At 49.6% G+C, this 12,754-nt stretch overlaps 4 protein-coding genes across 4 annotated transcripts; 3 read left to right on the top strand and 1 right to left on the bottom strand.

Annotated features, from left to right (window-relative positions):
* Nucleotides 1-456, top strand: LTR64_008690 (uncharacterized protein; the record flags this gene model as incomplete). The annotated part of the gene is made up of 1 exon (XM_064903000.1): nt 1-456. The coding sequence occupies one exon, from the start codon at nt 1-3 to the stop codon at nt 454-456; it is 456 nt and encodes a 151-aa protein (XP_064750652.1).
* A 3,269-nt stretch (nt 457-3,725) lies between these two features.
* LTR64_008689 (uncharacterized protein) lies at nt 3,726-4,126 on the top strand (the record flags this gene model as incomplete). The annotated part of the gene is made up of 2 exons (XM_064902999.1): nt 3,726-3,788; nt 3,848-4,126. The coding sequence occupies 2 exons, from the start codon at nt 3,726-3,728 to the stop codon at nt 4,124-4,126; spliced, it is 342 nt and encodes a 113-aa protein (XP_064750651.1).
* Nucleotides 4,127-4,249: 123 nt separating this feature from the next.
* LTR64_008688 (uncharacterized protein) lies at nt 4,250-4,543 on the top strand (the record flags this gene model as incomplete). The annotated part of the gene is made up of 1 exon (XM_064902998.1): nt 4,250-4,543. One exon carries the CDS (start codon nt 4,250-4,252, stop codon nt 4,541-4,543), a length of 294 nt encoding a protein of 97 aa, XP_064750650.1.
* Nucleotides 4,544-6,168: 1,625 nt separating this feature from the next.
* Nucleotides 6,169-8,042, bottom strand: LTR64_008687 (uncharacterized protein; the record flags this gene model as incomplete). Its single annotated transcript, XM_064902997.1, has 2 exons — nt 6,169-7,779; nt 7,836-8,042. 2 exons carry the CDS (start codon nt 8,040-8,042, stop codon nt 6,169-6,171), a joined length of 1,818 nt encoding a protein of 605 aa, XP_064750649.1.
* Between the last annotated feature and the right edge of the window lie 4,712 nt (nt 8,043-12,754).

The raw sequence follows: 12,754 nt of genomic DNA, 5'->3' as shown, positions 1-12,754 counted from the left end.
ATGATCGCCATTTTGCGTGTTGGTGCTCCTGACACAATTTCCGACTTACTAGATATGATCCGGTCTGGCGTTGATCTATCACTGCTTGCGGCACATGCCCGAAACGCGCGCCTATCTGATCCTGCCATCGAAGAGTCGTTCGCCACTATTGAGTTCATAATTGACGGCCCGAAGGAGCTTCCATCTCCCACAGCTTTACTTACACATGTCCCATCTCGATCGCCTGCAGACTCTTTTTCATCCGTGCCTATCAGTAGAGAGGATATTGTGCCTGACAGCGTCAGCAGCATGACTGGCCCCAGCAGCATGAACGGCATCAACAGCATGAGTGGTGTCAACAGTGTGTATGATGGCGTTAGCGGTGTGGATAGTATCAACGGTACGGATGGCATGAATGAAGTCAATCGCTTTGACAGTTTCGACAGGTTCTACACCTTCAACGGGCTCGACGGCTGATGACCTTGCAACGATGGTCATTGCAATTTTAGAGCTGTGCAAAACTGCCTAGATGTATTTCTTGTCCTGGCGCCGCAATGCTGATTTGAGGACTTTGCAAAGCTCTGGAGTTGTGAATCAGTTATCGAGTATATGCTGCCCGCCTTACAGGGACAGACCTGAGGTACGCCTCACGTTCCTGAGGATGGCTTTCCATCCCTGATCTTTGGGATGATCGTAGCGTGGACTTCGGAAGTGTCGGCTGACCCGCCCGATAAATCTCGAGGCCCCACCAAAACACAACTATTGTCTTGTGCCCTAACTTTGAGGTAATCTTTGATATAGAGTTATCTCGGTAAGACTTAGGAGTGCGAGGATCATACGAGTATCAAGTAGAAGATCTAAAACGTGATGGCGGAAGAATGGCAGAGATACTGGAGAGGTGGACCATTCCACACCGGACTTTTCGCCACACGAGGATGCACGTTAAACTTCCGACGACGCAAGTTACAGTACAGTACATGATTCCTTCGTATTTGCGTACAGTGAAAACAAGCCGACAATGAAGCTATTGACTCAAATGTATACCGCTGTAAATCGTGATGACACGCATGCAAATGTGTACAGTGACTTGGTAGGCAGAATGTCTAACCGCCGTATATGGTGGGAAGTTCAGCCACAATTGGGACGGCACCACGCAGCCAAGTTGTGGCTCGATCAGTAGTGGGTGGCCTTTGTCTACGCAAGCCGTACTATAACATTACGAGAATATTAGTGATGTCAGACGTTAGAGGCGGTATTGCTTGGCTCCAAGGATCTCCACTTCAATTCGTAGACCAACGTCTGACCTCAGTAGAAGCGCTCTAGAGGTGACGCAGCTTCCACCAAGTCGCCTTTGATGGCCTCGGATGACATAGTATGTCTCTAGCATCGCCTCAAGCACCACTCAGTAGCCTCTGCTATATATTCTGACCTCCTTCGCTGCTGCTGCGTACGCCGATGTTCTTGACCATGGAAAGAGATACATGATGACGATGCGGTATTCCAGGCCTTAGCGCTCGTAATTCTTGACACCGAATCGGTCAAGCAGAGATAGTGCACTTGAACAAGCACGGTTAGAGTTAGACCTAATGGCTCACTGGATTATTGCTCACTGATTTGGTCTGTAAGCACGGATAGGCGCCCAGTTCTGTAGTAGTTGCACCACCTGCTCGTAACCTCTCTCTGATGCTGCTTGAAGTGCATTGCCGTAGAGCCCTCCTTGAGCATTCACATCCGCACCGGCATCGAGCACTTGAATGCTAAGGGGTCGTCGCGCTCCAACGATGATCAGAAGAATCTGGCGGGCAAACTTTCTTTGTCTCTCTTTAATCTTGCACAGGATCCGGTCGTAGGCGCCTTCGACCGATATCGGTAGGGACACCACCTGTACATCGTCGGGATGGATACTTTCTCGACATACTTCGCGCACTTCTTCTATCGCAAGATGCAGCCACAAATACGTGCGATGTTGCATGTCTAAGAGTTGTCGTTGAATCCTTTTACGAACGCTAGGATTTAAAGAGAACTCACGGGCTAAGTCTTGTACCCGCTGTTCAATGACCAGATTAATCTCCTGGTGGATGTGGTCGTTTTCATCCTCACCACGAAGTCGGATGTGAGGCCATCTCGAAGTGGCTTGTTCGAACCATCTCTGCACATTGTCGTATGGTCGGCTCGTCACTAGCACTTTCAGAGCACCAGTGGAGCGATCGTTGTGTGTACTCTGATGTAGGTCACACAACAGTTGAATCAGCTTACATCGATCCGCATCCTCACACTCATCAAGGGCATCCATGATGCAGATGATGGGACGAGCGTCGCGATCCGTAGCCGATGCCTGAAGAATGCGCCACATCTCTTGAGTCTCTTCTCGCAGCTTGTCCCCGTTCTTTTCCCACGCCGACTTATTGTTCTCGGGAGTGAAAGCTGCAGTCCGGGCGCGGTCAAACAGCAGAGTAAAGTGTCGTTTGCCTACCGTGTTAGCACCACCACGAAACAATTGTTCTACTTGGTCGCGATAGGCAGTCTTTAACCGACCGAACACACCGACATCGCACGGCTGAAGCTTGTGTGAGGTATGGAAAGGCAGACGACAGAGGATGATGTTGTTTTCGTGGCAGAAGGTCAGCACCTCTAGGGATTCGTGTGTAGCCAATCCATCGTTGATTTATTCGTAAATAAGAATACGTTCTTCCTCATTATAATCAATATGTGTTCGAACACGATAGTTCTCTTCGAACTCATGTTTGAGCTCCTTGGAGAGCTCGAATATCGAGGGGGAGACGGGTTTCAAGACGAAGGGTCGGTTCTCACAGCTGAATGCACGTGTTACCATAAGCTCTGCTGACTTTCGAGGATTGGGGATGAATTTTGAGACTCACTGCGCGAGGTAGACATCTAGCTCCGATTTCTTGGGATGGACTTGGAGTACTTTGTCCCGCACATACACACGACCAGAACGGCCAACTAGTGTTGAGGACATCCTTGTGAAGTTAGGTTTCCAAACACGAGTCGAGAGCATGGCTATGGAACAGCCCTGACTGAAAAGTCAAAGAAGATGTCGATCCCAATCACCGAAAGGGCCTCCAAGGAGGCTCATGGGCTGTCTGCACGGTCTACGTCGAACCGTATTGATTACTCATGGCGGTTCTGCATGCGCCGGTCCCTGCTGGACAAAACTTTATACTCTTGTTTGATAGGTGGCGCAATCTCCACTATTGCGCTGCTAAAGGTAGATTCACATAGCTCCATTGGAAAGGTCATCTTGCTTCGTTCCTGCCTGACTCGGCGAGGCGATTTCTTGCATGCTGAGATGGCCCTCCACAGCTCCCAAAATGCATGCACCCAGCATACACACGTTGTACAGCATCTCATTTGTCAACCGTCTGCGCCTGCACAGTGCGCATGCGAATGCAGAAGTATCCCTCATTCGTGCTACCATTTAGTTCGGCAAGATTGCATCTCTGCGCCATGCATGGGCTGCGCGGCGCTGGCACCTATGACGGTTCACCGTACTCAATAATCGTGCAATCGCTATGTGTCTTCATGCACTTCCGCCTGTCAGTCCTACTCGTGTCCATGAGCCTGATGGTTGCTCACAAGCCGAATCACGATGGCATAACAACGAGACGCACTGCTCCGCTCGCTGCTTTGGTAGGTCATCTAGGGATGCCGTCTTAGTCAGTAGGTAACGGCAATCAGGTTGCAGACTTCTCACGAATACTCCGATTCAAGGATCTTCTGTTAAGATGAGGTTTTTCACCTGCACAAGGCCGTTGTTTGTTCTCGATCCAAGTACTTTGCCGTTGCTTGTAAGTGGGGAAAGGTGAGTTAAACCTGTTGCCTCGAACACGAATTGACGTCCCTATAGAATAGTAACCCGAAGGACGAAGTCGAGCTGACGGACGACGACTCAAAGCTGGTTGGTCTGATGGTGGATTATTTATACCAGCTCAACTACGACGACCTGTTACCGAGTAAACCGCCTACCGAGCTGAACCAAGAGACATCTGCACAACCTGAATCTGCGGTAGCACATCACGTCCAGTGTCACGAAGACCTTGGCCATGGAGCACCCATCGACGAGCTCGTTCTCGAGCCAGAAATCGCTGCGGCGTCGGAGATCCACATGTACGAAGAAGATGTGTGATCTTTTGGAACAGGCAAGAAAAGCAAGAAGGACAAGAAGAAGAAGAAAGGACAACTTTCAGAACCCCGCCTCAGAGATCACGATCAAGACGTGAGCACAGCACGACTCGTGGTGAACACACTCATGTACGCACTGGCTGATAAATATGAGATAGACGACTTGAAAGCTCAGGCGAAACAGAAGTTCGAGGAAGCGGTGGTCCAGGACTGGGACAGTCAAGCATTCGCGTACGCAGCTGAGCTGGTCTTCAGTACCACCCCGAACTCTGATCGAGGTCTGCGCACGGTTGTGACCAAGACAATCAACATACATCGTGAATTAGTCAACTACGAAGAGGTGCAACGACTTCTTGATTCTGGAAACGGGATGGCTTGGGCACTCATACAGGTTCTTCTAGGTGATCATATCGATGACTGACAATTGCTTGACCTCAGGCTGGTGACCAGACTGCTTCGCGTCGTGTTGCGATAAGACCCGCGTACATGAGCTTTGGTATGGCCACAATGTCTGTCTGTTCTCCGCAACGCAGCTGGCTGATTCTTATGATGCATGACTTGGAAGTGTATCTGCAACACACAGGACGTCGTCTTAGTGGCGGGTATGTGTATATCGTATCCTCATAAGCAGAGCGGCTGTCGTTCTCTGACCTAGCGGGCTCCTGTTTTTAGGATGTCTCTACGATCAGACGAGCACGAGAATATACTTAACGATGGATATACCGTTGAGAGATGTATTCATAGCTTGAAAGAGGAATACAACGACATTGCTGCCTGCGATTATCTTCAACTTCCAAAAGCTTTCGGTGCACCAAACGCATATACGGCAACTGTGAGGACTTTCGAAGATCTGCAAGGAGTACTTTCTGAACACAGCTTGGGTGAAGGTAAAGGGCTTCGCATGGTGGAAATCTTTGTAGACAAGCAGTCTCACAGCTCCAAATCTCTGTTTCCTTACTTGCCAGATTCTTTGTATCTATAGAAAATGCAAGCTCAATGTTACAACTTCACTTGTTCATTGTTGTAGCTTCGTTCGTGCAACGTGAAAGACCCTCAGACCCGTCAGCACCAGTGCTCGTTGCACGGTCAATGAGTAAGCAGAAATATTAGCTCGATACAAAATCAGATACCATCTGAATCAATACATCCTACGGAGCAGATGACCCTGCTTCGCAACAGCCTTCCCCCTTTGCTTCGACCAACCAGGCCTACAGCCTTGTCAAGCCTCCGCGCTGCGGGAAAACCCCATCACAACTTTGTGGGGAAGCACAAGCTTTGCCCCAAGCGCCGGCGGTACTATATAGTTGCTGTTTTCAAAGGTTGTTAAGCACACTACCGATCCCAGCTGGAAGATTGATCTTCGGAATTGTTCTCGTAGAAAAGAGCGCACAAGTGCGTGTTTTAGTATCGTGGGAATCAGTCAGTTTAGCGGCGGCGCAGCACCAGATTTTCAAAGATGCCAAAAGGGATGAAGATGCTCGACTACTTATGTCGCGGTCGCGAGATAACTTGCTGCTATGTAGTTCGACAGGCATAATGGATTTAGCTGTGCTACAGTCCGTGCAGTCTTTGGACCTTAAGTACCTCGAAAATATCCTCGAGCCCGACAACGACAGCCCCGAACTTCTGTACCAGCTGTACCATACGTACGTTGAACAAGCAAAACTCTCGCTGTATCATATCCTAACTGCCAGTTAAGAGCACTACCCCTACAAGGTCGACAGAACCTCACGGGTGTGGATGACTTTGAACCAGTTAAGATGTGCCGCTGTGAAATTCTTGTAGATCCGTGTAGAGGCACAAGAATTCATGACTCGTAAGCATGGTCCGACTGCTACATGATGTTGTCATTCTTTGTCTGCTTAATGATTGGAAATGCGACTGTCTGGAGCAGAAGAACTTAATACATTCTAAATCGGCTCGTCAAGCTCTGTGTACTTTGGCGACAGCCCCATGATGTTGATTCGCTTGGTAGTCGCGGTAACAAAACAAATACGTGTGAAGTACCAGCAAACGAGAGTGAAGTCAAAACCCCATTAGAGCTGGCTATCGCTTCTGCAAGAGTTTCTTGATTTCATCGCTCTGCGTTTTGAGCTGTTTACTCTGTTCCGCAAGCATGCTCATAAGCTGTTTTTGATGCTCGTCATGAATCTTTCTCTGCTCCTCGGAGTTCTTGCGCTGCTCTTCTAGCTGAGTGAGCAAGGCAGCCTCCCTCTCTTTTGCCTCGGTGCGCTGTTGCTCGAGCTGAAGAGTCAGTCTAGCCTCACGCTCTTTGACGTCTTGTCGTTGTGACTCGATTTCTCGCTGTAAGCCTTGAATCACGTTCCGCAGTTCTGCATTAGACACCCGGCCCTGGTGACCTTTCCGAGTGCCTTCTTCTTGCGAGTCGACCCCGCTTGCTTCGTCCTGCGAGCTTTGCACGCTGATGTCGTCCACGTTTGAGACCAGGTCTGACGAGGTGGGCACAGGGTCAGGGAGGGTATCGATCACCTCTTTCAGTCGATCGAGGAATGGCAGTGCAAACAGTTCACACACATTCACCGTGAACTGGTAACACTGCCATCGCTTCTCGCCCTGGTTGTCGCCGAAGTTGACCTTAGGCAGAGCTTGCATGTAGTAGGTCGGCTCCTCATGGTCAATCTCCACGTAGTGCACATACAGTCGAGCTGTCTGGTCATCATGGGACATGGAGAACCCTAAAGCGCGTCGATGGAGGTCTGGGAGTCGACTCGCTCGACGATAGAGGTCGACTATGCCGCGCATGTGGATGGTCATGCTGTGCGCATTGGGTCGATCCGCCAGGTCCAGTCCTTGTCGACCACATTTAACCTCGCCGGTAAAGAAGGGAAAGAACATCTCTTCACGGGCCGTGTAGAGTGACTTGGCGGTGGGCTCGATGTTGAGTTTGCGCCGCTGGATTTCGGTGAAATTCCACCATCGAAAGCCGATGGTGTGGTCCGGCTGTGGTCGTGGTCCAAAGAAGGGAATGGCTTTCACCCACAAGTCGTTGTGACCTTCGATCAAGCCTGCAAACTCAGCGCGTCCAGCGATGCACATGTTTTCGACCGAGGGCATCACCCGCGAGTGCAGATCAGTCGTGATGCGCGCCTCAGACCGGTTGCGTAGGTTCGCGTGAAACTTGACGAAGTGGTCGTCGTCAAACAAGAGGTCGGGCGGGAGCGTCTGGATGTGGGTGTGCAGGGTGGCACAGAATGCTTCATCTTCTTCGGACAGCCCATGATCTGAGGCGCGCATGAAGCTGCCTTTCGTCTCCAACACCACAGGATAGTTCACATCCTTATAGACCGAATATTTCTTCTCTTTGGACAGCGCCGTGTCTGTGCTCCGACCCGACGACGACAATCGGCGTGCCAGGACATCCGATGGTCGTGGTCTCTTCGATGTCGGTGGATTCATGTCGTACGGATCAACCTCGTGCTCCCAGTGGGTCAATGGCTCAAACTCTTCTTGACTGGCAGGTAACTCTTGAAAGTATTTGTCAAGCTCAGGTGTGGCGGAATCGATCTGGCCGACGACCGATGGAGAGAGGCGAGGTTGTTTAGGAGGATGTGACGAGGGAAGGAAGTCAGCTTCGTGCTTGCGCTTGCGCTTACACTTTGAGACTGGAGAGTTGGCTGTGGGCGACGACCCCGATTGCTAACAGAATGGTCAGCATGACTGTCCATACATCCATGCAGTGACCAAATACTGACCTGTGGTGACGGTAATACCTGTGTCGACGACGGAGAGGGTAGTTGTGTGATATGCTCTGACTGAAGGGCAGGTGTGTTGTTGGCAGACACCGACGACGAGCTGGTTGCACGACCAGACACCCAACGCCGCTTCTTATGCGGTGATGGATCTGAATCGTGGTCTGACTTGCGTCTTTTTCCTGTACATTCTTCAGTCTCAGTCTCCATCATAGCGATGTGCGTACTCACGCGAATGGCAGTGTATAGGATCTAGATGTTGGTGTTGTTGTTGATGTTGGTTTTGGTGTGTACCGTGCAGGTGATCGAGCGCAGGGTAGACAGTGCTCGTGTTGAAGTCCGGCATTGGCTCGAAAGGCGACACAATCTGGCTGGAAGCGAGTGCATATATAGTGAGTTGTATGTGTGTCCGCGAACTGAAATGGTAGTCAGTCACACCAATGACGGTAGAAGTGAAGGAGTTCAGAAATGCATTCGATGTTAAGCGCAAGCGATTGCGTCCCTTAGTGTGCGGAGTATCCAAGATAGGCAGCTAGCTTACCCAAGTGAATTCGTGACCAATGACGACGCGCTCGAGATGCACTATCAAGATCCACATTGACATGGTTGGCATGGGACCAACCTGGTCTATGTATTGGCCGAACTTATTGTGTATCTTGAGTGGCACCAGAATGATTTCTGTTTGACAACGATCACTCAGACGAGTTGACACTGAGCAGGAGAGCTATTGAGCACGTCGAATACAGCAGAGCCAATTCAAGCTCTGAGTCCGCGAGACCTAGAGACTGTGCATATCACTGCAAGTCTCGACAATCCGGTTTGGGACATTAACAAAGTCTGGAGTCGCGGCTCTGACGATCAAAGAGTAGATTGGGGTTGAATGTCACGTCAGAGAACGACTTCCTCTTCTCGACTGCTCGCAGACTAAAGATGCCAGTACCTCCTTCTCACGAGATGTGTGCTATATCAAGCTGACACGAGGAGCGCCATGGTGCGTAAGAGCAGGGAACGTACTCCACCTCAACACAGCCGGCTGGCAGTGTTCTACAAGCTCTATACCCCATCGCGTTAAAATATGGGTTACTGGTGATAAGAGACTGTCATCTGTGCACCACTCGAGCACACCATTCTTTCGGGCATGTAAGACGTTGGCACGAACTGTCTTGGACAGCGTTTACAGATACCTGGGTCCATTGGTTTGTCCACAACAATGGGGGTGTTGACCTGGAGTAATATGGCTAGTCTAAGCCATTTCCACCACGGTTTGCGTACAGAGACAGCTGACAATATCACCCAGGTTTTAGAATTTGGGGCATGATCCAAATCATCACGGTCAGTTGAGCCGACACCAAGCTAGAGGACAGAAGAACAACTCATTCAGCACGGATACAGCGACGAGAATTATCAGACTATGAACAGAGACATGTTCAAATCGACTCTCAGGAGCAAATGGAACTATTGCCGACATCCACATTCTTGCCCCTACAGATCGTGGTCAAACACTTTCTTTATCTGCGATATGAAGCTATGCAACCTGAGACTCCATACAGCGGTCTTTAGATGACTTGGACAACTGCTAGGCTCTCTTGAGCTCGTTTGTGCCATCGGAGATCTGTTTTCTCCCAATCACGCCTGCTTTCCAATGTACTTCATCGTGCTTAGGCACAGTTGTGGAGGTCTACAGTAGAGGGACAACACCTTGCCTCTTGACGATGTGAATGCTTAAATGTGGGTTGATAGTACAGCGCATCCAGGCAGAACATTACCCTTTTCTGAGAATCAAAGGCATCATCTCCGTTATCCTAAGCAGCGTCAACGACAGTATTGATCCTACTTCGGAGCCTGCCTGCACACATAGCTAGTACACAATCGGGATGCTCGCTGACTCCTTCCACTTTGGGCTCAGGTTATTTATTCGACGGCATTGACCTGACATCCGGCGTATTCACACACGCACAGCGCTTCCCATGATGTTTGCGATGGCGCTACGGAGGTATATTGGACCTCAAAATGGTTGTCTACTGGTCCGTGGATTCCCGTATGGTCTTGGTGCAGATGCTCGCGCTCTTCTTTGCCATTCACGAAGCACAGAAATAAGTCCTAAACAGCGCTAGAATCCGTCGCGTCAGCCTCTAGAGTTGCAGCCAGAGATATACAAGTGGCTCCGAGCGTGGATTGTTATCAACGCGAAACAACGTACAACGCTAGCTCTAGAGACTTCTAGGGCCACGTCTTCGACGCGATTATAAGCTACGATCTGGCAAGTAAGAAGTTTGTAGCAGCTACCACACTGGTTAAGCTGACGCGATGCAGATAACGTGATTAAAAACACACAGTCAGACAAGTGACGAGCAGAGTCGGTTTTGCAAACAAGAGAAGGTACCACTGGCGAATCTAGCCACCTGTCGTAAGTTAATGTATAACAGATGCCATAAGCCCTACGAGGTTGACCGAGCCGATAGCTTGACTGCGCTAGAGCATGAGCAATACAGTACCACAAAGCCTAGTACGGCTTACATGAACCACCACTGCAGCTAGACCCCTTAAGTTGATGGTCTACCTTAATACGATCTCACTTTACTGACGATGTGCTGTAGCTTTTGCCCACAGGGAGTAAGCTCAGTCTGTCTGCAGCGATCCAAGACTACCTTGTTGTTTGGCACAGCGACGAGCTCATGCGAAGCATAAACTCTCATCTCTGCTAGACACCAACCACAGTCAGCAATTTCACACCGTAGACTTGGTCTCACTTACTCTCCTCAGCGCCATGGCATGGCTCAACAATAGCGGCACTGTGGTATGTCAGACCAACCAGTGATAGATCATGTGCGAGTGTACATTTCAGTATAGCTGTATATCTGAGAGTAAGCTTTGTCTACACACTGGCGAGCGGGAGATTTGATAGCTCTCGGCGAATTTAACCAGTACTGTCGCCAATGGTCATCGGTCCATAAACAGATCAACTGCCTGAAGCATGTGGGCTGTGCTTGAATATAGCTATTAAGATCGCTTCGTATGGCGTCATCCCAGCACAGCTACCACAGCAGAGAATTGTAGGCACACCACCTCCTCATCCTCGCCTGACGCGTGCGGAGGTAAAGTGATAGGTATGCCTGACCCACTACCGAATGAGACATGCTGCAGGATTTACAACACTAGTCGAACCAGTCATAAACAACAAAAAGTTGGATCTTCCCGTGGTAAGACCGACCCCAACACCTGATTGGGTTTAACATGACTGGAACAAGGCAGAAAAGAAGGACTGCACCTGCTCTAGAGTGATGGTCCAGCAGGCGAGGTGCATACAGCATCCACGCCGGTTGACCAGCTTAACCGCATCGCATACTCCAGTCACCAGTCTACTTAACAGCCACTCGCACCTTTGACTGACTGACTGACGGACTGATATTTATAATGCCGATCAGCAAACCACCATCACACAAAATCATTGGCGCCGGCCTATCTGCCCTTCTCAGTATTAGCAGGTGACCCCTGTCTTGTTCCGCAACATATAAGATAAGGTGTGATTTGCAATTTAGTGCTCAGGAAGTGAATGTCTAGCAGTGTGGACGTATAAAAGTAATATCGCACAGTCTAAACATCAGACAGACACTGTCCCTTCTGCAGTGACCAAGAATGCTTGAGATGCTTACAATTAGAAGGCTTATAGTGTAGAGATATTAGATCAGTGAAATAAGAAGATCATAGCTCTAGTCGTGGTACAGTACTACACAGAGTAGACTAAATAAATGGTCGTAGCGGTTAAAACAAAGAGCAAGTAGGTGTGGTGTGAGTGGATGAGACGCCTGTTTCGCGTAGAGCAAGGTGCGCCACAGATATGGCCGTGCGATTCGGCTCACCCTACTCACACCCACAACTCACCCCCAGCTCACCCTCGGCTTACCTGCAGGGTGAGTTAAAGCGGCAGCAGCTCACCCACTAAGACGGAACGAGAAATTAAGAAGCGAGAATCTGTACTCTTATCTACCGGTATTAATAACGTATAATAGCTATACCAATTTAACAGTAAAATTGAGTGGAGTACGTCGTTACCCTAGTGCGTCGTTACGGTGTTGCGAACTTAGGAGCAGGCCTGATAGCGTAACTGCCCCCGTACCAATTCCGGGCGGTTGCTAGAAGTGGTTTACATGGAAAGTACCTCCTTCTTGCTCTTGCACGTGATCATACGCCGTAGGAGACAGCGGTTCTCCGGCATCTGCCACGCAAAACTTCTGCAATGTACTGCGAATCAACAAATGTGATATTACGCTAGTCTTACTAGTACTTTGCATGTAGTCAACCGTTCTATGTAACTTAACCTCAGATAGTTTTCAATACCAATACTGGCTTGATTTTACGCAAATTGGCCGAAAGAGCGACGTAGGCGAGATGCATGCTGCACAACCACCACCACCACCAAAAGAAACGGACGTTTTGACTAGAGTTACTGTACGTATGTACTGCAGCTACTCTCGAGTCTCAAGCTCCGGCAACCTATTTACGGTTGGTTGAGCATGACTTCTGAGATGTAAGTAAGTGTAATTGTGTTCTTGACGAGCGCGACTTACAGTTACACGCAGCTAGAACGTGCTGAAATACAATGAAGTGCGCCAAAGCCGGCCAACATCTGGGTCTTTGTAAACCCACCAGCAGCAGAGGCACAGTAACCAAATATCACGAAAATGTGATTGCATGCTTCAATGACCCTCGCTTGTCCTAACCATGCTTGCCGCCGTCAATCTACTCCCTTGAGTGAGTCACCTTTTGAGAACGTCCTAGTGCATAGGCGCAAAGCGTTCATCTTCGAACTTGGCATCACAATCTGCTATCCGGCGTCGCTTCTTCTCCGTATAAAGTGCTAGATAATTATCACGCAAGTTCCCTGGCATCGCATCCCCAAAAGGCCTCCTAGCGAGTTCATT

This window comes from Lithohypha guttulata, assembly GCF_036872675.1.
Source record: "Lithohypha guttulata strain CCFEE 5908 chromosome Unknown scaffold_11, whole genome shotgun sequence".
NCBI classification, from domain to species: domain Eukaryota; kingdom Fungi; phylum Ascomycota; class Eurotiomycetes; order Chaetothyriales; family Trichomeriaceae; genus Lithohypha; species Lithohypha guttulata.
The sequence above is the reverse complement of the archived record's forward strand: the minus strand, read 5'-3'. Positions and strand labels throughout refer to the sequence as shown.